Below are 23,150 nucleotides of genomic sequence, written 5' to 3' on the forward strand. Positions count from 1 at the left end.
GTAAATAGAAGCTGGTTTTCCACATGTAAAGTGGGGTGCTCTCCACAGTAACAAATACCTTACTAAGCTAATGATTATTTGATATATATATTTATTTACTGCACTGTTTAGTTTTCAAAATACAATGTTCATCTATTGCAAAGAAAAAAAATAAGGGCTAACTATTAAAATATTGCAAAGAGGTTGAAGCCGAATGCAACCAGAATGAGGTTGTGTTGATAAAAAATGTCAAATCCAGAATGTAGGGATTCTTTCAACTTAGCTCTCTGCTGAATGCCTGTGTTAAGCATAATGACTAATACAGAATGTTTGCTTACAAGGTAGAGTTTGATTTAAAGGAGACCAATTAAGTTGTTGGAGAAAAAGTTGAGGGGTTTGCATGTGTTTAACTAAGAGAATTTTTGTTGCAGCATATGACAAGGAAACTACATTTATAGTCCGTATTTATAGTCTTCAAATATAGGAATTAATTTTTTGCATATTAGTACAGTAATTACAATAAGATATATGAGGGGAAAATATATTACTTAGAAGAAACTTTGGGTTAGATTCAGAGGCGTCTTTCCTTCAACAAGATCTACTTGCGTTGAAAGAATGATACATTTGGTTCAGCTCATAAAATGTATTCTCATATAATAGAGAGGTGGGTTTGTGGTAGAGAATATAAATATTGAAAGTTTTGCTTCGTTACTAAAATCCCAATATTTGTCATTTAGGCAAATAATGGTTCCAGAGAAAGTGGGCACCTACAGCATCCAGTTTGCATTTGCCATTGACAAAATAAACACTCTTAACAGCGAACAGGTTTGCTTTTGAAATAACAGTTATAAAATAAAATGCTGTAATTTGCTGTAGACATTTTTCTTATCTCACAAGATTTGGATGAATTACAAGCTAATTTATGTTGATGTTTTGAATAACCTGTTCAACTTGTCTAACCTTTACTACATTCTTAGAAATAAAAAAGCCTTGCCCTGAAGTATTTCCTTTTCTCACATGAACCTACCCATACGTAAAAATCATTAAAACACCATACAACAATAAAATAATAGAATACAGAGCAAATGGCCAACACTGAGTCAAGCCAATTCTCTAAAAACAGTAGGTGAAACAAACATTTTAGCAGGTCACAAAATATCAAATTCTAAGTACTTGTCTGTTTTCAATAGGTGCAGTCTTCCAAAGAGCTAGTGCTATTCATAAGTCTATTCTTAAGGAACTCATCTATCCACTTAAAGTGATAGTCCCTGAATAACCACTCATATGTAGACAAATTCGACAGAACTTAAAGGGACTTTTTTTTCCCCGCCCACCCCCTACCCCCAATTTCCTGCTCAAATATATACACACAGAGATCCCTCTTTCTCCGTTTGGAGGCACCCAGAAAGAAGCAGGATAAACACTGCTGCCACCCAGAAATCATGCTGCCGTGCAAAGGACCCCAAGGGTCATCTAGTCCAAGCCCCTACAATTCAGGAATCCTGTCCACAGCCATCCCTAGGTAGGCCCGAACCACCAACCTTCTGGTAAACAGCCAGACACACTGACCCATAGCACCACCTGAGACAGATGCCGACAACAGAAGAATCCCTCCACTTTCCCATTTTTAAAAACTTGCTCTCTGGCACTACTGTTTTCTCTGTTGCTGGATTTACTAGATTGATGCTGCTTTTAATTTGCTTTTGATTTCCATGTTGTACTTTATATTTTGGGGTTATAGAGAACTTTCTATAATGGGCAGTACAAATATGTAAATAAATCAGGATAATGATCCTAGTGGAATTCTCCCATACATAAGCTCAGTGTCTATGCTTGACTAGATCAAGCCCAAATTTTTCAATGGATGAGGCAAGTCCTGATTCAAAAGTACTCTGTATGTTTTTTGCTCTACCATTGCAGTGGTGGAGAGAGAGTAGCACAGCATTTTAGGAAATACTTGTGATGACAGCAGCTACTTCTTTTCCACAATTCCCTGTTGTGCAGCTCATGTAAAGGTCCACAGAGATGGGCTAATTAGTAGCATTAATACTTTCTCAAATGCATTATTATAAAAAGCTGCAATGAATAAGCACAAATCCAGAAATAGATTTAGTTTGGCCCAACTCATACGTGTTTTGAAGTGTGATTTCCACTTTTGTGTAGTCGGGGCCTTCAGGCATAGCAATGTAGGAACTATCCAGTGGCTGTCAGTTGCAATTGTTACAACTACAACATGGGCCCCAGCTGTATGGAAGCAACACACAAGAAGAATACATCTGAATTGGAAATTTAGTAGTCTACAATTAAGGTTGTTTCTATTCTTGATTTCCCTTAAAAAGACATGCTTCAGTACTGTTGACTGCCTTTAAGACTGTGAACTGAGTATTGTGATGATCTTTTCCTCAGATTGTGATTGAAGTGGAGCCTAATGAACCAACACAACTGATGCCAAGAATTTTGCCAAATACTCCTACCGTTTCTAATGCTCAGGCTGTTGGCAGTCGGACCCTTGTCAAAGACTTGACTCTTGTTATTATGGTAATTAAGTGGGATTGTTTGTAATAAAATGACTTAAAATGGAATGGATTTCACTTTTTAAGAAAGGTATATTGAAGCTGGATAAAATAGATATTGGTTCTCTTATTTCCTGCTTTACAGTCAGTATTTTGAAAAAAGTGGATTTTTAAGTTCCATCTGATTGTTTGGCCATATAGCTCTATAGAGAGGCTTGAAGGGCCTCAGTTGGACCCTGGTCCTGAGGGTCACCCCAAATGTAAACAGTTAACTTGTATTTTATTTCACATTTCCATTAAGATTGGCAGCCCATTACTTGCATTTTGTTTTAGGGAAAACCTCAAATTTTATCCTGGGTTATTCCAGCAATTGCTCTTAATAAGATTCTGTCTAAATATTGCTATTAAATTGTAAGGTGTGCTGAGATTGAAAAACCTGGAATTTTTTTCCACTTGAAAAGTAAGATATGAGATATATGAAGCCTATTCCCAGTATTCAACAGCAATCATCCATAACCTTAATTACAAAGGGTGATACCTATCTAATTCACAGAGTAGACCCATTAATTTCAAAGGTCTCCTCTGAATATGACTAACAGTGAATATAACTCAAAGACTTTTGATTATTGCCTTATACAAATGAATAATCTGGTTGGGGCAAATACAACAGGCTTGCTAAAAAAAATAAAAATCCAAGCCTCCATTTCTCATGTTAATATTGATACAGGCATGTAAACCTTTACGAGGGGGCACACATTTCTTCAAAACTGCTGTTTGACTAAACTCCCCCAAGTTAACACTGCAGTTGAGTGACAATATAAAAAAGCATTTCAAAGTCCCACTTCACTCTTCCCAGTTTTTTTTCCTATTGAAAAGATCTTGGGTGGTTTTCAACTAAGTTTTACCTGGAGTAGATCCATTAAAATTAATTAACATGACTAAGTTAGGTTTATTAATTTACCTTGTGGGACAATGGTGTGGGCTGTTTCTCAGCATGTGATCGCAGGCAGGACTGAAGACTTGTGGGAGGTGGACACACTCCCCTCATTGATTTCAGTGGGTCTACTTTGAGTAAAACTAAGTTGAAATGCACAATTGCATTTTGAGCTCAGGACAGTGTAATCTGGTGGAAATGGGGTTGTAAACTTCCAAAGAGTTCTGGAAACAAAAAGGGCACACAAACAAAATATGTGCACATACTCAATTTGGTGCCAATCTCAAAATAGGTGTTATGAGCAAGGCACACAACTCTTAATACTGTATCTTCTTAATTTTAAGGATAAATATGAAAACTGCACTGGAAATGACTTGGATGGGAAAATCATAGCTAAAATTCAAAGTTCAACTGACAAAGTTAAGGACATCCCCCTGTTTCAGGGTAAAACAAGTACAGTTGAGTTTCCATTTCACAGAGGAATTGTTGAAATTGAGGTGAGTCTTCTAAACATAATTGTAATTTAAGTTTAGAGGTAATATTCCTAAAACCGAATGCAGCCATGTATTCTCTTGCACATGTGTCACGTTTCCTTAAATTTAAATTTAGCTTTTCCTGTGTTTTAAGAAACTTTAGATACTAGTGGGTATGATTCAGAGAAAATAAGTAAATTTGTAGCACAGTCCTATATATATCTACGAAAATTCTCACAGAGTTCAACAATGCTTACTCCCAGGAAAAGGTTGTAGGATGGCAGCTTTAAGTCCTGTTTATTACATTAAACCTATAAAGCTTATTGAAATCAATGGTTTCTTTCGATCATGTTCAGTATTTACAAACTGGCACCCATTATATTTTAGTGCTTATAGAGGATAAATGCATCTTTTTTTCTTATGACAAGCTTTAATCCCTTGGGATCTACTGTCTGCTTCCATGGTAATAGCAGTAACTTTAACTCCACATTGGGAGTTGAATGTTTTGTTTTACTACGTATTATTCATTTCAGTTCTCTCCATGCTGCCTTTTGTACTATTTTTAATTGTAGAATAATGAATAAAAGTTTACCAAGAGAGCATACAAGGTATAGATATATTTCTAAATTGAAGCTGCATTTTATGTCTTACATTACAAGGTAAGCTAGATCAATGGTAAATACAATGTACAACCTTTTAACCTTGAAAAAAATACTTTTTGCTAAAAATGTTCCGTTACTATATGTCAGAATTAATGTGGAATGAAAGTATAGCTAATTTTTGTACAAGTATTTTTATATACAGCAATCTGAAATCAATGATTTCAAAATATACATCTGTTTTTCTTCAGGATCTTGTGCTGGCAGAAAATAGTCCAGGGAGAGATCGTACTGAATATATTCTTGTATTTGACCCAGTTATACCCATTTTGAATCGATGTTTGGAACCTTATTGTCTGCCTTTTATGTTTTATGATGGTGAGTTTCAAATGTTTCTAATTTTCACTTTCTAAGATGTAATGTGTATTTTCCATAATGCTTTAAAATCTTTTTTTCTTGCATTCTTTCAATTATCAATGCAACATTTCATTTTGTACTTGGTCTTTTCCCAAAATACCCACAAAGTAGAATGGATTAAATTGCTTTTTTTTTTGTTTAGGTTATAAGAAACAACAGCAGATGGCCACTCTTTCAAAAAAGAGAGACGAGCTCTCTAAATCAATAACTGCATACAGAGATATGTTTGATACTACTAATCAGCTTCTAACTTTAATGAAGTGTAAGTAACATACAAATACTGTTTGCATTTGAATGTATTTCTCATTGTTACAGACCAGGAGTGACTAGCCTTTAGCACTTGAGTTGCTGCTGAATCACAACTCCTGACAGTCCCTGCTAGCTTTACCAATGGTGAGGGATGATGTGAATTGTAGTTTAGCAGCATCTACAGGGCCACAGATTAGTAAAGTTGTCATGTATTTTTTTATGTGCTACTCCTTTTCAATAATGCTTAAGTATAGTTTTGGATTGTGCAAATTAGAATAGGTCCAGATATCAAGCCTTTTTGAATACATCTCTTGTTTTCTCATCAGTCGTCTAATATCGCAATGACATCCGGTGGTTGACATTGTCACAGGTGAGGGGAGATTGTCAGGCATGTTGTGATGCACTGCACAACAGGGCTGAACTAGCTTTGCAAGCTCTGCACTTGGTGTTTAGGGAACAATGAGCACAGGGTTTGGACTGAGCTATGATGTACTGGTTCACAATATACAGCCTGTGAGTAATTTCTTCATCCAGTAGTATACACAGCTATTTGGTGTGAATTGAGCTGTACACATAGATCTAATTCACACATTACCTTTAATCACAGTCGAAATAAACTATGCTTTAATGTGAATTAGCAGAATGCTGGTGCACAACGCTACTGAGATCACAGGTGCTTTGCACCTGCCCTGCTCCTGTTGCAGCCATTCTACCAGAAACAAGCCACAGTCTGGTCTGCTTGTTGTCAAAATCTAGACTCATGGCCTGTTTGTCTTCTTGACTTTCTCTTGTGATTTGTTTGGAGAGAAAGGAACTATGAGTCCCAGTTCAGATGACAAGATGAACCAGACCATGGCCTATTTCCTGGTAACACAGTAGGAACAAAGCAGGAGCAAACCCTCTCCGGTTTCAGCATCCTGCACAAACCAGCATGCTACTTCTTTACATTAAACCAGGAGTGACTAGGTATGTGGTACGTGGACCATACCATAGTGTGCTGAGAACTGATTTTGTAACTGCAGCTGATGATAAAAGAATACAGCTGCAATCATGGAGATCATTTTGATTGCTCACTGTATGTATTGCTGATCTTTCTTTCTGTGGCCACATATTCTCGTGTAGACATTCAGAAGAGTGATTTGACCCCAAAATCATTTGATAATTCTTAGCTGAGTGTGTAAACTATCACCACTGAAAGTATTAAGCTCGAGATGGTATCAGACATTTGTCTGTGCTTGCTCTGAGATTTATTTATTTTTTGCACATGTGAATCAACAGTTGATGTTAATTCGGTGGACGATGAGACCAATGGCATGGGTGGCTCCTCACACATGACAGCAGTAAGCATGCTGTGTGATGCTTAACCTCAGACCAGCCTTAACTAATTTTTACTAATTCAACACATTGTTTCAGGTCAAGTTCAGGAGGCTGAAACAAAAGAGGCCCAACTGAAGGATAAACTGAAAAGACTTCGGATTGATATACCTCAGACTAACGTTGTATGGCCTTTTTCATTTTCTTTCATTTTTATCCATCAAGATATCTAACAAAATCCTAGTGAGGACAAGTAGAGTATGACTTCAGGAAAGGCTTACACAAAAGTATCTATAGCATACAGTTCATGCCTAGATAGATGACCCGACAAATTTCCTGCAAGGTTTAGAAGCAAGACTTACAGTTTCATTAATCCTTTTGTTTCCACTTAAGGTTTCTTTTTCACAAGATTGTCACAACCATTGTTAAAACTTTTCCTTGCCCCCATTTTTAGTCTTCTTCTGTCCTTATCAAGTTTATAAAGGGGCAACATGGTCTCTCACTTACTGATGCCTATTTTATTACAATCTGCCAATCGTACGGAATGATCTTGAAATTGTATCTTCATGGTGACTACTTGGTATGGCTCTCTGCTTTTATCTAGTGATTCACCTTTGGAATTGGGGTATCAGTTCATGTCACCACCAGTGCTATTTTTCTAGAAAAAGAAGTGCCAGAACTCACCATGAACGCCTCCCTTGTTCTATTATAATGGCAATGGTGCCCACCTGAGAGGTGCTAGAATGGAGTTCCGGCAAGTTCCGGCTGGGGGGAAAACCCTGGTCACTACAAATTATAAGACTGTTTTGTGAGAACATGGAGACACAATGCACATCAGGAACTGAGCCATGTTGAATCTCACCACTTGAAGAAACTACAACCCAGGTGCAATTTCAAGTGACAGCATATGGCAGCTGTTTCACATGAAGTGATCCTGAATTTGTGAGAGAGCGCACACACTCATTGTTCAGGAAAAGTAGAATGTAAGTTGCCTGTCTTAAGAGCCCATTAGTTAGCGGTCTGCCAGCTGATAGCCAGGAAACTTTCAGATTCTGCTATTTGGTTCAAGTGAGCAGTGTTTTGAAGCAAAGCTTCTAATCTGCATCTACAGTGTAATCTTGTGCATATCTACTCAGAAGTCAGTTCCATTGACTACGGTTTGGCCTACTCCCATGTAAGTGTGCATAAAGTTGCAATGTCAAACTATTGTCAGTTGGATAAAGCTTTTTACATCAAGCACAGAAAAATCCTAACTTCATTTTGAGATGTTTAAGAGTGATAAATTCACTTTCTTACTTAAAATTCTAATCAGAAAACAAAGTTATATCCAATTGGTACGCCTTCACTGATCCAGGTGAATCTTCTGTCACTGGAACATTGATCAAGGGGACTTTAGGGAGGAGAGGAAATTCCTGAAGATCACATTTATCTCTGTTCTTTGACAGAAGGCTCTGCTTAAATCAAAGAGCTATCTGTGAGTGGAGGGATACCAGCTGGATACAATGCAAAGTACTGTATTTACTCGAATGTAATGCGCCATCAAATCTAATGTGGACCTTGATTTTCTAAACCTTGAAACCAAAAAAGTATTTGCTGGTGAATGTAAATGCGCCATCAAATCCAATGTGCACCCTAATTTTCATGGTGTAATTTGGACAAAAAAGGTGTGCATTACATTCAAGTAAATACAGTATTTAATAATGCTTCATATGCAAATAATCTACTCTGGTCGTGTTTGGATATAACACTAAAGCATGAAGAATAGTTTGTTTAACCATACTGTGCACAGAGCTTAAACTCTTTTGCTTTACGACTCCCTTAGTTTATACAGACTAGAGCCGCTAGCTCAACATTACATCAAAATCAGTACTTGTGATTTATTTTACAGTTGCATACCTTCAGTAAAGAATTTATCTTAATTTTCAGTTGCAGTTTGCTGATTCTCTACTAAAAGAGAAAATCTCTGAGCAGGAAGGAATAATGAAACAACCTAGAAGAACATGCACATGTACCGATTATCCCAAAGACAAAGATGTTTTGGGCAAGGTGAGTTTTGTCTTAATTCTTTATAAGCTAATCTATTTTTTTTATTTAAAAAAACTAATCCTCTAGTGTCACAGTGGCCGGAGTAGGCTACTTCAGAGTAACGACGCTACGCAGCTCTGCATTTTATTCTTTTATTGGTGCTGCGTATTTACAGTGCTAAAATCATTGCTATTTACACAGAGTGGTGTGTTCAGTCGGTATCAGAACCTCCGAATGACTTTTGGCGCGTCTTTCCCCAGCACAAAAGCCTCGGCAGACCCATCCTCTTGCCCCTCCTCTTTCTGCGTAATTCTGGCGTTGGAGGGATGGGTCTCCCCCCCTTACTTGCCCCTTCCTGTCCCACCTGGGACCCTGGCTCCGCTACCTTGCCTGAGCCTCGGACCCGACTTCCTGCTTCCCCACTGGAATCAGAGCTCCCTCTGCTTTCCCCTGTGGTCAGTGCCGGGCTTGAACTCAGGAGGGGAGGGACTTCGCGATATCCCCTGTCCCTCACATCCACCCCCCTTCCAAGCTCCCCTTCTCCCCTCCCCAGGTCCCCCCCAGGTGTCGGTGACGACTGGAAGCCTAGGAACTCAGTGCTTTCCGAGCCCGTTGGTGTGAACACCTCCGCCCATTCCTGCGAGGCCCCCCCTTCCGCCTGGGAGGACTGGAATCCCAAAAAGTCCGTGGCGTCTGAGCTGGTGGGGGTAAAAATGTGCTGCCAATCTGCTTCTGCCTCTGACTGGGTGGATCTTGGTGACACCCATATCTCGTCTCCCGATTCCTCAAACTCCGCTTCCCAGCGCCATGGTGAGCTGCTCTCCCGTGCCTCCTCCTCCTCCCCCTCCCTTTCCATGTGCCAGGGCTTGGGTCTGTGGGGGAAGAGGGCGTGAAATTCTTCCACCAAGAATTCCTCCTGTATCTGAGTGGCGGGGACCCATTCATTCTGGGAGGGCGGAGCGTCCTCCCATGCCATGAGGTACTCCAGGCCCCCCACCCCCCTCCGTGAATCAAGGATGGCCGTGGCTTCATTGAGTTGCTCCCTGCCTCCCCTGTCCCCCCCTCCCTCGGGGGTGTGTTCGCTGTCTCGGAGCCTGCTGCTTTCCCTGTACGGCGACAGCAGCGATCTATGAAACACTGGATGCACCCTCATGTCCTCTGGCAGTGCCAGTCTGTATGCCACCGGGTTGACCTGTTGCGTGACTGTGAAGGGACCCAGCCTTCTGGGCGCCAGCTTTTTGCACCTCCCTCTGGTGGGCAGGCCCTCCGAGGACAACCAAACCTTGTCCCCCACCCTGATGACCTCCCCTTGTCGCCTGTGGCGATCTGCCCCCCTTTTGTACGCTTCCTTGGCCCTCTCCAAGTGTTCTCTGAGCTGCTGGTGCACCGTCTCCAGTTCCTCTGCCCAATCCTCAGCCTGTGGGCCCTCCTCCTCCTCCTCCCCCTCCCTCTCTGGGAAAGATCTGAGGTCGCGCCCGTAATTGGCCTTAAAGGGCGACACCCCTGTGGAGACGTGCACCGCATTGTTGTAGGCAAATTCTGCCAGTGGCAGTCTATCCACCCAGTCTGTTTGCCGCTGGCTGACGTAGCATCTCAGGTACTGCTGCAGAATGGCGTTGACTCTCTCCGCCTGTCCGTTGGTCTGCGGGTGTCTAGCTGTCGACAAGCTGACCTCCACCTGCAGGAGGTTCATGAGCCGCCTCCAGAACCTGGAAACAAATTGGCGGCCTCTATCCGAAATAACCCTTAAAGGTAATCCATGCAGTCTGAACACGTGGTCCACAAACAGTTTGGCTGTCTCTTCTGCCGAGACCGCCCTGGCACACGGTATAAAGTGGCACATTTTGGACATGAGGTCCACCACCACCAACACTGCGGTCTTGCCCCTGGAAGAAGGCAGATCTGTGATGAAGTCCATGGACACCACTTCCCACGGCCTGTGTGGGGTGGCTAAGGGCTCCAGCAAGCCTGGTGGCGCTGCTCTGACCACCTTTGCCCGCTGGCAGGTGTCACAGCCCCGTACATAGTCTCGAACATCTTCCCGTACCCCTGGCCACCAGAAGTGTCTCATGACTAGGTGGGCGGTTTTGTCCCTTCCAAAATGACCCGCCGTTGGGTTGTCGTGCATCTGCTTGAGGACCGTACGTCTAAGCTGGGTGGTGGGCAGGTAGAGTGCACCCTTGTAGAAAAGCAGCCCCCTGCGTTCTGCAAAGTCTTTTGCCTGCTCCCTCCCCCCTCTCAGTTCTCTGAAGATGCGGTTGGCAAACTCATCCGCTGCCGTCAGTGCCGTGAGTTCTGCCTCGCTCACCACTGCTGCTCCGCAGGACCATGCTGACGGGGGGAAGATGTGCCTGGGTGCTGGTGGCGCCTCCTCCTCCATGTACTCTGGCTTGCGGGAGAGGGCATCCGCCCTGACATTCTGCTCCCCCGGGATGTAGTGGATGGAGAAGTTGAAGTTCGAGAAGAACTCTGCCCACCGTATCTGCCGCTGGTTGAGCACCCTGGCCGTTCTCCAGAACTCCAGGTTCTTGTGGTCTGTGCACACCTGGATGGGGTGCTTTGCGCCCACCAGGAAGTGTCGCCAGTGCTGGAACGCAGCGTAGATCGCAAGAAGTTCCCTATCAAACACTGTGTAGTTGCGTTCAGGCTGTGTCAGCTTCCTGGAGAAGAAGGCACAGGGTCTCCACTCCCTGTTGGCGTCCAGTTGCAACAAAATCGCGCCCACAGCTTTTTCAGAAGCATCTGTCTCAATGCGTAGGGGCGCGTCCTGCACCACATGGAACAGGTTCTGGTCTGAGGCGAACACTCTCTTGAGGCTTTCGAACGCTGCTTGCGCCTCTGGTGTCCACCTGAACTTCTGCTTGCCTCTCAGGCAGTCCGTGATGGGAGCCGTAACGCGAGAGAAGTTCTTGATGAACTTCCTGTAGAAGTTAGCGAAGCCTAGTAGGCGTTGGGCATCTTTGCGCGTCCTGGGGCTGTGCCAGTCCAGGATGGCCTGCACCTTGTCCTTGTCCATCGCCAGCCCCTTGTCTGATAGCTTGTAGCCCAGGAAGTCCACCTCTTTGGTGTGAAACTTGCACTTCTCCAGCTTCACATACAGGTGGTTCTCCTTCAGGCGTTGCAACACCTCTCTGACATCTTTCACATGCTGCACTGGGTCATTCGAGTAGATAAGGATGTCATCTAGGAAGACCAAGCATTTCCTGAAGAGGAGGGACCCCAGGACGTGGTGCATGAAGGCCTGGAAGCATGCTGAGCCCCCTTGCAAACCGAAGGGCATCACCAGATATTCAAAAGAGCCCAGAGGCGTGAACATCGTGGTTTTCCATTCATCGCCTTCCCGGATCCTGATCAAGTTGTACGCCCCCCTTAGGTCCAGCTTGGTGAAAATCTTGCCCCTGCGTGCCGCTGTCAGGAGATCATCCACTCTGGGCATGGGGAAAGCCACTGGCTCTGTCACCGAATTCAGCCGTCTAAAGTCCACCACAAGACGGCGCTGTTGCGTGTCTTTCTTGTCCACCCAGAAGACCGGGCTGCCCCCTGCTGCCTTGCTTTCCCTTATGAACCCCCGCTTGAGGTTCTTGTCGATGAAAGCGCGCAGATCCTCCAGCTCCTGGTCTGACATGGCGTACAGCTTGGCTGGGGGTATCGTCGCCCCTGGCACCAGGTTGATCTGGCAGTCAAAAGGCCTGTGCGGGGGTAGGTGGTCGGACTCCGCTTCGCTGAAGACCTCCTGCAGGTCCCAGTACTGCTTGGGTATTGCCTCACCCCCTTTGATATGCATGGTGGCCACCGTGGCTATCGGAGGCCCCTCCCCTGGTTGGTGCTGCATGCAATGTTCCAGACAAAAGTCCGACCCAAACGTGATGCACCTCTGGTGCCAACTGATGGAGGGGTCGTGGCGCGCCAGCCAGCTCATGCCCAAGACGATGGGGGGGTCTGAGATGGTGGTGACGTTGAACGCCAGTGTCTCTGAGTGCCTTCCCACCGTCATTCTCATGGGGGGGGTTTGATGTGTGATGGCCCCTCCCAGCAGCTCCCTGCCGTCAATGGTTGCCACGTGCAGAGGAAAATCTAACTGCAAAAGCTGGATTTGGTGCTCTTCTGCAAAGCTTCTCGAGAAGAAGTTGGCGGACGCCCCACTGTCAATTAGGGCGAGGACCGTCAGGGGATAGCCATTTGGGAGCGTTAGCGTCACTTCTAGAACCACTCCTGCTCTGGGAGGGGTGGGCTGGCTCTGCTCCTCTCTGTGCGGGTGGGCGGGCTGGGGCTGTTGTCTGCTGACTGTGCCTGGCTGCTGCCCCTTGTCTCCTGCAGCCAGGCTTTCCCGTTTCCCTGCTGTGGTGCTGCGTCAGTGGGGGAGGGCACCACCGTTCCCGCCTTTCCTTGCCACTCCCTGCGATGTGGGCAGTCTCTGACGAGATGCTGGGGTGAGTTGCAGAGAAAGCAATTCCCGCCCCTTCCCTCCTTGCGTCTTGGCGCCGCTGGGGTTTGAAAAGCCCGCGCGCGCGCGCTATCAATCTGCATGGGCTCCTGGTCCTGGCTGGCTCCCGGCGTGGCTTGAAAGGGTTGTTGAGGGAGTGGCTTCTCCTGCGACCGTGGGAACCAAGCCCGCTTTGCGCGCGTCGCTTGCTTGTCGTTCCACCGGGATTCCTGCCTTACCCCCACCGCCAGAGCCGCTTTGCTCAGCTGATCCATAGTACTGGGCTTTGGACTTCTCGAGAGTTCATCCTTCACCTCCTCGCTCAAACCCAAGTAAAACGCAGCTTGCATAGGAGGCGACTCCAAAACCCACCCCAGTCTGTGCACCAGCATGGTGAATTTCGCCCAATATGCGCGAACTGTCATATTTCCTTGGCGTAAATTATGCAGTTCCTCCTTAGTCTGGTCCAAATGACTATCGGACGAATACATCGTCCTCAAACCTTCTAGAAATTGTTGGACATTTTTCATGCAAGGATTCTTGGTTGCGATTAATGGTCTTAGCCACTCCCTGGCTGCTCCGGTGAGATGTTCCACAATAAACGCTACTCTGTGCTCATCATCGGGGAACTCATTCTGGTGCAGCTCAAGAGCATACACGATCTCAGTCTCAAAGCCATGATATTCCCTCGGGTCTCCATTGAACTTGCTTACAAGGGTCCCTGCTCTCCTTCCTGGCAGCACTTGGACTTGGGGAGCCCCTCCCGCCTTGTCTTTCTCTGCATCTAGCTTGCTTTGGAGGTCTACCGCCACCGCCCTTAATTGCTGCTCTCTTTCCTGGAGCGCTCTCACCTGTTCCGCAAGTTGTAGCCGTTCTTCCTGGACCTGCTTAGTCTCTTCTTTTGCTGCCTTTAATTCTCCCTGTGCCTGCAGATGCAGCTTCTGCAGCTCCTCTTGTGCTTGTTCAGCGAGCTGCCGCCATTTCTCCGCCTCTGACACGCTCATCCCGGCAACTCCAAAGTAGCCCAAAAAGATTCGGAGGTTGCTGTCACAGTGGCCGGAGTAGGCTACTTCAGAGTAACGACGCTACGCAGCTCTGCATTTTATTCTTTTATTGGTGCTGCGTATTTACAGTGCTAAAATCATTGCTATTTACACAGAGTGGTGTGTTCAGTCGGTATCAGAACCTCCGAATGACTTTTGGCGCGTCTTTCCCCAGCACAAAAGCCTCGGCAGACCCATCCTCTTGCCCCTCCTCTTTCTGCGTAATTCTGGCGTTGGAGGGATGGGTCTCCCCCCCTTACTTGCCCCTTCCTGTCCCACCTGGGACCCTGGCTCCGCTACCTTGCCTGAGCCTCGGACCCGACTTCCTGCTTCCCCACTGGAATCAGAGCTCCCTCTGCTTTCCCCTGTGGTCAGTGCCGGGCTTGAACTCAGGAGGGGAGGGACTTCGCGATATCCCCTGTCCCTCACATCCAGGATACCATACACTGTTTTCTCTTTTCATTACATATGAAATGGTGGTGTGAAGATAAGATAGTGGGTAATAAAAATAAGAAAAATATTAGTTCTTAGGACGTTCTGTAGTACTTTCCCCACATTCCCCCCATCATTATCTTTATTATGTATACCAGCAGTATGCAATATAACATAATAGTGTGAGCTACATGTTTTTTTTTTCTTTTTACAATGGACCCAGCAATGAATAAAGCAGTGTATAAATTTTATCTCTATATCTATCTATATATAGTTTCTCTATTTTCAGATAGGACTAGGTCTTTTACATAGCCAATGGTTGAATCTACTGGTAGTTTGTATCCCATTATTTCTTCAGTTTTGTTTAGTATACTTGTCCAAAAAGGTCATTTTAGGGCAAGACCAAAAAATACAACCCATGTCAAAATTTTGTAAAAAATAAATAAATAAATATTGCCAGCACTAGAGAACTGTAATTGGGGCCTGTCTGTTATAGCAGATGAGAATGGAAAAGGTGAATAAAACTTCCATAAGGGCGCTTGTATAATATTATCACAGGAAGCCAGTAACACTGCAAAGGAATCATCTCGTTTCTTCCTTAACTTCTCCTGTCATGTCACACTGATGGATGCATGCATAACTGTGCATATTTGTGCACAGCTACTTCCATGTCCAGCTTCTTGTCTCACCTTTCCTGGCTATGACAAAAATTCTTCAAATCTGTGATTTCCTGTACAGTCTTGACCAGGCATCCCCAAACTGCGGCCCGCCAGATGTTTTAGGACTACAACTCCCATGATCCCTAGCTAACAGGACCAGTGGTCAGGGATGATGGGAATTGTAGTCCAAAACATCTGGAGGGCCGAAGTTTGGGGATGCTTGGTCTTGACTTTATAACTAGACTGAGGGCACAGGGAATCTATATTTTTCCTCCCATCAGGGGAAAAAACCTCATCCTTTGAAATTCATTATTTTATTTTGACAGATTTCACACTTAGCACAAATTGAAGATAATGAAGCAGCAAAGGTTATTTCTTGGCATTTGGCAAGTGACATGGACTGTGTAGTCACTTTGACTACTGCTGCAGCTCGTCGTATCTTTGATGAAACGAAAGGTCAGCAGCAGGTGTTGCCTCTTGATTCAATTTATAGGAGGAGTCTTCCAGACTGGAACAAGTAAGGTTTCTGTATTCTTTCCTAATCTAAAGAATGCTTGGCATTCAAATTTTCAGAGTTCAGATTTGTTAAGCAATAGCTGTATGGTTGGGAAATCAAATTCTGTGCCTGCTTTATAGATTGACAGCCCATTCATTTTGTGTCTGTTGCACCCCCCAAAATCTTGATGATGACTTGTTTGTTTTGTCCATTTGTTTGTCAGGTTAAACCTTTTTCTTCCCCTTCTTATGGTTCTGGTTCATATGATTTACATTGTACAGTCGAACCTTGGTTTTCAAACAGCTTAGTTCTCAAACGTTTTGGCTCCCGAACGCCGCAAATACGGAAGTGAGTGTTCTGGTTGCCTGAGCAGAAGGCAACTCGTGCAACTAATCTTTCTCCTCTTCCTATGCAGCTCATTGCTGAAGCAAATCCCTTTGCTCAATTCTGGGCACTTGTCCTGTATGACAGAGCCCCCACTGTTCAGCCCATCTGCACCAAAGGTTTGAGGGTTGCTGGAGGAGGAAGGGAAGAGAAAGATTGGTTGCATGGGCTGCCTTTCACTCATAGTGGCAACATCAATGCCAAAAGAAAATAATTTCTTTGACTTGTTTCTAACCAGGCCTTTACCACACTTACAAAATGGAAGAAATACTTTCAAGGCTTTAGGAAATCCTGTATTTGCCAGGAACTTGCTAACATTTCCGGAGCACACACAGAATTGCCAGACAGGTAAACATCATGGGAACAGCAAAACTTGGAATTATAGTATGCTTTAATAAATTTAGTGGCAGCAATTTTGAGAGGTATGAAGTCTTGTCTCATATATATGTAAAATATACACACATACATACACACACAGTCATACCTTGGGTTACAGACGCTTCAGGTTGTGTCTTTTCAGGTTGCATCCCGCGCCGAACCCGGAAGTACCCGAACGGATTACTTCCGGGTTTTGGCACTAGCACAGAAGCACTAAATCGTGCTTTGTGCATGCGCCGAATCGCAACCCACGCATGGTTGTAAATGTGCCTCTCACACGGATCATGTTCACAACCCGTGTGTGTGTGTGTGTGTGTGTATATATATATATATATATATATATATATATATATACATCGTCTTCTCAAGTTTCATCTCTGAAAAAGTAAAAGTGTTCATTAAAACTCATGAGAGCGGGACTAGAATAAGTAATTGGAAGATATCATTAACAGAATGATCAACCATAAACTGAATGATCCCTAATGTTGATTTTATTTTAAGCAGGGTTTAAAGACACATTCTAGCCTTTTCACCTTGCTTTTTATTAAAGAATTGATTCTTTATTGTGGTAGGTGCTTAATGTGCAATTTGTACCTGTCTACTCAGAAGTAAGTCCCACTGAGATCAAGGGGGCTTACTCCCAGGTAAGTGTGGATAAAATTGTAGCCTAAGGCCAATATCCAATGAAGTGCTGTTGCTTGCCCAAGGATTTCTACTTGCGCAACAGAACTTCTCTCTCTTGGTGTCTTATTTACCCTTCCCAAATCTGTCCCAGAAGATTCTGATTTTTTACATATGAAGGAACAGTGAAAAATAACCTAGTGTGAGATGCTTTTAAGGCATTGATAACAAAGTCATTTATTAATCTTTCAGTTTTAAAGATTAAATTCAAAGAAAGGAGGGATATCCATGATGGCTGTAGTTTTGGGAAGCAGACATAAATCTGAACACTTTTCAGATCATGAGAATGATTTTTAGTGGAGTTATTGCTCAAACCTGGAATCAAGTGAATGTGGCGCTCTTGCAGGAGAACAGGATTTTTTTATTCAGTATTGCTACTAAATTCCAGCTATAAAATCCCAGCTGGAATTATGTTTAAATGTTACCGCTGATAGTCATGTGACTCGGAAGTTGGAATCTGTCAATTAACGTTTGGAGAGCAAGACAATAAAAAATTCATCCCCTCTTGCAAGAGTAATTTCCCCAAATATCTGGCCACATTATTTAATGACACTAAAGTATTAGACAAAATTAAATGGTCCTTTCTGTATCAAATGGAGATTTTCAATATCAATTCCATTTTTAAGACATGGATCAAAGCTATTTCATCCACATCAATTGATACTATCATTGTTACCGTATATTCAGTTTTGAAACCATGTACATGGTAAATTATGCTTGTTACTTTTGACTTGTATTATACTAGTTGTTGGGACTCAGAAGTGGGAAGAGTGTTATTGCGCTCATGCACCTTGCAAGCTTTTCATAGGCATCTGGTTGGCCACTGTGAGAACAGGGTGCTGGACTAGATGGGCCTTTGGTATGATCCAGAAGGGCTCTTATACTAGTAATATTGCCCCATCTAGTATAGCATTTCAGAGTTCCACTGAACTATGTCAAGATATCAGCGCTGTGTTCTGTATTTATATTCAGCCTTATAATGGTTAGGATTAGATGATAAAGGAAACAGTGATTTGTATAGAGGTTGGAATTCTAAACATTAAAGTCTCATTATTTCATTTACCTTTCTAGTGTTTGGGATGCTTTTAGGAGATGCCATTATTATTGACAATTTGGATGCTGCCAATCATTACAGAAAAGAGGTGTGTATTGCCACTTCAGATGTTTCCGTTTTGTACATACATGAGAGAGGCAGAGGCAGAATAGAACTCAGCCATGTTTCTATGATATTTGCAACATATCTCAAACACCTCAGGGCTTGCACAATTTTCTGAAGTTCCTTATGTTGTTTTGGGGTTCACTTCAGTGTGTCAGTGTTGTTAAAATTACGTGTTGCATGTCACAGACTTGCCACACATATTTATTAATGAATATTAAACCTATCTGTACAGCTTGTTAAAAACACGCATTGCCCAGCATTATTGACAAGAGACGGAGAGAGAATTCGTAGCAATGGAAAGTTTGGAGGTCTTCAGAATAAAGCCCCTCCCATGGATAAGCTTCGAGGAATGATTTTTGGAGCACCTCTGCCACAACGATGCAAAGTTCTCTCTGAACAGATAGGTGTGTTCAAAGAATAATATATTAAATAATCATTTGTACAGCTTTTCTTAAAATTTTACTGTGTTTAGAAATTCAGTCTGACTTCATATTGCTGCTGAAACAATTGCCATTACTAAATGAGAATCTAGTGACAGTAGATTCTTTTAGCTTTTTCGCATGTGTTTGAGTTTGCACCACATCCCTTTGGTACTGGCAGATCATCACAGATTAATGAAAAATGTATTCACATAATCAGTAAATAAAACTTTGTAAGCAAATATTATGAAATGAATCATGAAATATTGTCTTCCATTTTTGATCATGTGCATCAATAACCATAGTTAGAGATAATGTGACGCTTACAGCTCAGTTTTCAAATCTAGGACTTGGTGGCATTGTGTGATAGCCTAGTGCAAGACTCCAGGTTAGGATATCATGCAGATTCTGTACCAGTGCAACAATATGTGATGCCCATTGCCGAGTGCAATGATGTGGGATTGAAAAATTTCCACTACTATAATTCTGTGCAAAATTCCCCTTTTTAAACTCCATAGTAAGTGTGCCTAAGACTGTATCTTAGATCCACTTTGTTAATCCCCACCTCAGTCAATTATTTTCCTACTTTTGGCTACTGGAAACACATTAATGTATTTTATACAGCACATAAAATGATATACTTTTCAGTTTTGTTCAGTTAATTTAAGACAGATAAACTTGTTAAATCTGAAATCCGTCAGTGTTTGAGAGACGGGGGGGGGGGGAATGAAAACCCATATCACTGCTTTTGTGTCATTATAGTTCTCTGGCAGCATATTGTCCTAAGTGCCTTTGAAGTTGGGTGGGCCTCTTGATTGTAATAGACTTTTAAATAATATAGAGTTTGTGTGATGGAACAGCAATTTAATCTCCAAAACTGTGTTTTTAAGGCCATATCAAAAAATAGTGTTCTTATACAGATACCATTTGTGTGTAGTTTAAATGCAGAGTAAATAAAATGTGAGTGTTGATGGGTACATTTGTTACAGGTGTTGCTAAATCGGTGGGAAACCTGACCAGCAGGCCTAATTTGGCTTGCCAGGCCTTGGAGACTGGCCCACCTAGTGGCTTGGAGCAAATCATGCACACCTTTCCTGCACCTGATTTCATAGTAGTAACATCAGATGCAGGGAACTTCGTTGTGGCTAAAATTAAGGTGAATCATTGTTGATTCTTCCTTTGCAATTGAATTCAAGCCAGGTGATGAGATCCTAAAGTCATGCCTGCAAAGGAAAAATATCCATATGCATTGCACAGCAACAGGAAAAGGTGCCAAATTCAAAGAGAGCTGGCTTTTCGGTGCAAAAGAATTGACTCTGTGCTTAGAGTACATTTCCAATTCTTCCTTTGAATTGCTTGCTAGAGTTTAAGCCTGGAATGAAAATAATCCTTTGCAGGGGCTTGCTGCAAGGATCTATAGAGTGCACCCATTTCTGCCAAAAAAGGACTTGCTATTTTCTGCAAGGGTCTTCCTTTGCACTTGACTTCATATATGACAGGCATCCCCAAACTTCGGCCCTCCAGATGTTTTGGACTACAATTCCCATCTTCCCTGACCACTGGTCCTGCTAGCTAGGAATCATGGGAGTTGTAGGCCAAAACATCTGGAGGGCCGCAGTTTGGGGATGCCTGATATATGACATCACACCCATCTGTTAAAATGCTTGTGAGGGTGGTGGAGCTCAGAATCTAGCCCACCAGCTAGATCCTGCTCCCCCACCTGGTCGAAACACATGCAGTTTTCTCTAGACTACAATGATATATATATATGAAATTCATTATGTTTGAAGAATATTTTAATAACCTTTTTTTAAAAAAATAAAGTTACGCACACAATTTCATTGTTTTCATGTCCATACTTACCTAGAAGTTAGCCACAGTGAGTGGGGCTTAATTTGCGAGTAGATACCGTATGTCTGGTACTGCACTGTTAATAGCTTTACTGTCTGTTATTTATTGCTACTGTTCTTAAAACATTTGCCCTGGGCTTTACTATCCTATTATTCTTTTACATGTTAGATCTCCTTCAGCAGTACCAGAAAGAAGTTGCTTGGCTTAATAAAAGGAAGGAAGAGCTTGATTTGCATGAGCAATCATATAATAGTCCAGAAATGAAAAAAAAGAAAGAAGAGCTTGCAGACCAGGAGAAGGCTCTCAAGTCAATAGAGCAGGAATTAGGTATGTTACTCACACATTCACTTTTACATCATGGAGTCGAAAAGTTAACCATTTTAATTATATTAGACACTCATTCTGGGGATTTCTGGGGATTTAATTCTGACTACATTTTAAAGATGTGAGCTTAAGTATTGTGGTATGTATATATCCTGATACAGCATTTTAACATAACATATTTATAATATGTGAGATATAAACTTGGAAACACAAGTAACAACAATTGTATAGTTCTGTTTTACTTTGGTGACATTGGGAAAAACAAGTGGGGCCTCCAACAAAATGTTGCAATGCGGAGCACTCTGATTCTGTTTTCCAGCAGTCCTTTCAATGCCACTATCTTCTAGGATACCTCATGCTCCTCCCAGTTTTCTGGTTTTCCTCCATGCAGAAAGCAGTGGCTTTTGACCACAGCCTCCTTTGTCTTTGTGGGGCTGCCCACTCTCCCCCCCCCCCCCCGCTGCCACCCCCCAGGAGAAGGAGAGAAGTATGTACATATGATGCTTGTGTAAGAGAGAGGGAAATTCAAAATGTGTCCACTGGTTCAAAAAGGTGAGGGAAGGAGGTTGATCTCAGAGGAGGTGCCCCCTCTGACCTATCTGGTGAGCCCAATTTCAAAAACACAAAGTCCTTTCTGCAGGAAGGGAAATTGCGGATTTATTTGCAAATAATTACTTGTGAATAATACTCTCAAACCTTGAACTACATAGTTACTTTTTGTAAGTATTAGCTTTAAAAATCTAATTCATGCTTGGTATGCTTGTGTCTTTTATTTCTGAAGTTATTTGTACTAGATTTGAAAACAACAGTAATGTTTGTGATCTTTATAGGCATTACCTCATCTGGTCGATGCTCCAAATCTTCAGTTCACATGGAAGAACTTGATACGTTTGACAATCCTAGCCCTCCAAAAAGAATGCGGAGAGAAACAGCAAAACGGTCACTCAGGTTTGTTTGTAAGATTTATTCTAAAGTAATTGGTGTTTTTTTTAATAAAAAAACACCCAGTTTTGTGGTGTTTTTGCATGAATATGCATGTACAGGGAATATCCTACAGCTAACTGATTCCACCTGACAGTGCTAGTAATACTGCATATAGTCTTTGCATGAGGGTAAGGGAAAAGGGAAGAAGGAAAAAGGGAAAGGATAACTACAACAAAAACCTTGCCCGGTATTTGAATAACATTTCTGCAGTTTCTAAAATGACCTGTGCTTATTTTTTGTAGTCCAGAAGAATGGGTATCATCTCCTCCCATGAAGAAACAGCAGCAAAAAGCAACAGATACATCAGGTGTTAATGGAACACCCCGAAAAAAGAAACCATAGACTAAACAGATTTCTTAAAAAGTAACTGTATATTGAAATATGTACAAGCTGGGGGGAAATAAATTCATGTTAACCAGCATTCTTGTATACTTATAGAGAAATGTTGTTAGTAACAACTGTTAAGCTTTATTTTGTATAGATTTTTATATGGTCATTCAGTTATTAGACTTATTAGACTTCAGTATGTGGAAGTAATAAATATGCTTTTTTATTTATGATAAAACATTCAGATTTTGCAATAAAATTGCTACAATATTACAGATTTTTATATTACTATATTGTTTGAATGTGTTCCCTAAGGGTTTTTTAAAATAAAAAGACACATGGATACTACTATTTGCCAAAGTAAGTAACTTGAGTATGTTGATTGTTCTAAATTGGCCACTACCTTCCAGAGACTGGGAGATATATGCTAAAACACAGCTTACAAATCTCATCTGGCAGAAGGACCACTATCTCCTGCAGTGATGAAGCAAGGGCCTAGTGCAGGTTGGGGGACCTTTGGCCCTTCTCACCATCCCTGGCCACTGACTGTTATGACCAGGCATCCCCAAACTGCGGCCCTCCAGATGTTTTAGGCCTATAACTCCCATGATCCCTAGCTAAGAGGACCAGTGGTCAGGGATGATGGGAATTGTAGTCCAAAACATCTGGAGGGCCGAAGTTTGGGGATGCCTGGTTATGACTAAAGTGGATGGGAGTCCAATGGCATCTGGAGGACCACAGGTCCCCCACCCTTGGGCCTAGTGGGTTCATTTTAAGAGAACTCTCAAGCATAGAGGATCTGCCAGGCCCTCTGAGGCATAACTGCCCTAGATGCTTCAGCTAACTAAGCCTGAAAAAGTATGAGACTCGGATCACATCCATCCCAAGTCAAGAGTGAAGAGAACAATCCGCAGCCTCTTTGGGGTCTCTCCTGTGAGCTACAGCAGCAGAATAAAGGAGAACTGGAGGGAAGTGGTACACATCCCAGCCATTGAATGCCAGGCAAGGGGGAGAGGGAGATTGTTCAGTGATTCTCTGAGAAGCCTATTCCTGTGTATAAACAACTAAAGAGAAAGGGGAAGGTGGG

At 42.8% G+C, this 23,150-nt stretch overlaps 1 protein-coding gene across 3 annotated transcripts in view; it reads left to right on the plus strand.

Annotated features, from left to right (window-relative positions):
• SMCHD1 (structural maintenance of chromosomes flexible hinge domain containing 1) overlaps positions 1-22,634 on the plus strand; it is a 66,646-nt gene extending 44,012 nt beyond the window's left edge. Inside the window, exons 35-48 of one of the 3 annotated variants that reach the window (XM_035125048.2) lie at positions 717-804; positions 2,386-2,517; positions 3,771-3,923; positions 4,750-4,876; positions 5,058-5,177; positions 6,578-6,663; positions 8,405-8,524; positions 15,387-15,577; positions 16,179-16,288; positions 18,071-18,141; positions 18,391-18,562; positions 20,597-20,755; positions 21,583-21,700; positions 21,979-22,632. In XM_035125048.2, the coding sequence (XP_034980939.2) occupies positions 717-804; positions 2,386-2,517; positions 3,771-3,923; positions 4,750-4,876; positions 5,058-5,177; positions 6,578-6,663; positions 8,405-8,524; positions 15,387-15,577; positions 16,179-16,288; positions 18,071-18,141; positions 18,391-18,562; positions 20,597-20,755; positions 21,583-21,700; positions 21,979-22,078 (1,747 nt within the window). In that variant the 3' untranslated portion in view covers positions 22,079-22,632. Of the gene's footprint in view, positions 1-716; positions 805-2,385; positions 2,518-3,770; positions 3,924-4,749; positions 4,877-5,057; positions 5,178-6,577; positions 6,664-8,404; positions 8,525-15,386; positions 15,578-16,178; positions 16,289-18,070; positions 18,142-18,390; positions 18,563-20,596; positions 20,756-21,582; positions 21,701-21,978 lie in introns of those variants that run through there. The other 2 variants (XM_035125049.2, XR_004693201.2) reach the window with 2 other exon arrangements.
• Positions 22,635-23,150: the final 516 nt, after the last annotated feature.

Source organism: Zootoca vivipara, chromosome 8 (assembly GCF_963506605.1).
Source record: "Zootoca vivipara chromosome 8, rZooViv1.1, whole genome shotgun sequence".
Taxonomy (NCBI): Eukaryota; Metazoa; Chordata; class Lepidosauria; order Squamata; family Lacertidae; genus Zootoca; species Zootoca vivipara.